The 1,581-nt window shown below is 58.1% G+C and overlaps 1 protein-coding gene across 1 annotated transcript; it reads right to left on the reverse strand.

Moving 5' to 3' along the window:
• Nucleotides 1–866: 866 nt before the first annotated feature.
• IL34 (interleukin 34) lies at nucleotides 867–1,571 on the reverse strand (the record flags this gene model as incomplete). The annotated part of the gene is made up of 3 exons (XM_010024501.1): nucleotides 867–1,040; nucleotides 1,136–1,213; nucleotides 1,512–1,571. Coding segments are annotated over 3 exons (312 nt in total), but the record flags the coding sequence as incomplete, so codon positions are not given.
• Between the last annotated feature and the right edge of the window lie 10 nt (nucleotides 1,572–1,581).

Raw genomic sequence — 1,581 nt, forward strand, 5'->3', positions numbered from 1 at the left:
GCTGCAGCAGAGACAGGCTGAGACACCCCCATCCACAGACAGCTCAGATGCTGGTGGGGGTCCATCCACGGGACAGTCTCTTCCTGCTGCCTCTCACATGACCTCCAGCAAGGGGAGGTTGTCAGTAGACTTCAGAGTCAACAGCAGAATAGGAATACATCGGAGGGGCTGCAGAACCTGCCCCATGGCACACGACATCCCAGATACACTTCAGGCTCACACTGGTGCCCCCGCTGTGACTGGCTATCCCCATCCAGCACCTAAAGGCAGTTGCCTCTGGTGTGCAGCAGCTCCATGGAGGTAGCAGAGGCCTGGGAGGAGAGATAGGACCTCTGCTGTTGCTGAAGCAAGGTACTGACACTGGCAAAACGGGGCTCACATCCTGAAGGATAGCATCACCCCTCCAGCCCTGGCACTGCAGCCCAGACCACCACCCCCCAACAGGCACAGAAAAAGCAACTCTGCATTGGCCAGGAATCAAACCCGTGCCTCCCACGTGGTAGGCAAAAATTCTACCACTGAACCACCAATGCCAGATGTGTACCACACCTGGGTGCTGCCCTATGGCCTTGCACCCTGGGTGCCAACCTCTGCCTCCAGCACTTCATGCATGCCAGCCCTCCAACAAGACTTCTGTGCAGGGAGGGAGCTGTGCGTGCCCCCCTGAGTGTTCACACCCGTGGGTGCATGTCCCCACAGTGCACACATGCATTGTGCATGCATGTACACCACATTCGTGCCCATGGCATGTGTGTCCATATGCACAGGCACTGGGTGCTCACAGCACCCCTGCAAGGGGTGTGTAAGGCCACATCTGAGTTTGTGGCTGGTGCTGGGGTGCCATAGGGGGCCCAGGGTCTCCCCACCTGCTGGTACTTGCTGTACTCCTTGCCCAGGGCATCAAAGAGCTGGCAGAGCTCCTGTGTGTACTTCCAGGATGGGTGCTTCTCCGGCAGCACCTCATGGATCCGCAGCACGGCCTGGGAGCTCACATGGAACCAGAGGTACCGCAGTGCCACCTCCGACACTGTCCCGTTGCGCTGGGGGCAAGAGGGTGGCCCAGGTGAGACCCACGTAGCCCTCGTGGGCCCCCAGAGTGTCTCCATCATGGGGCTATCCCCTGCCACCTTCTTACCAGGTGAGTTATGTTGGACGGCCTCAGCACCTCCTCGTACTGGATCTGGACTGTGTAGTTGATGGGGAAGTAGTGCTTCTGGAAAGGCAGAGAAGAGCTCAGGGCCTTGCAGCAGGGTGACAGGAACATCCCTGCCAGCCTCAGTGCAACAGTGAGAAATCAGTGCAAAAGCCCTTTGATATGGTCAAGCCCGGAGATGCATCAGCAGAAGCACCTTTGGGCACTATTTGGCACATGTTGCTCCTGATAGAAAAGCCACCCCAAGCATCCAGTTACTGTAGCAATGGGTGCTGATTTACACGTCCCGCCCCCCCGAAGTGAACTGGGGCCCTGCAATGCCATGTGTACCCTCCATCCCCCCAAAAATGGGGGTTACCATGTACTGCAGGCGCATCTCATACTGCAGCTTGTCCTGGAGCAGGCGGGTAAGCTCACATTCGCCCAGC

This window comes from Nestor notabilis, unplaced genomic scaffold (assembly GCF_000696875.1).
Source record: "Nestor notabilis isolate BGI_N333 unplaced genomic scaffold, ASM69687v1 scaffold19071, whole genome shotgun sequence".
Taxonomy (NCBI): Eukaryota; Metazoa; Chordata; class Aves; order Psittaciformes; family Psittacidae; genus Nestor; species Nestor notabilis.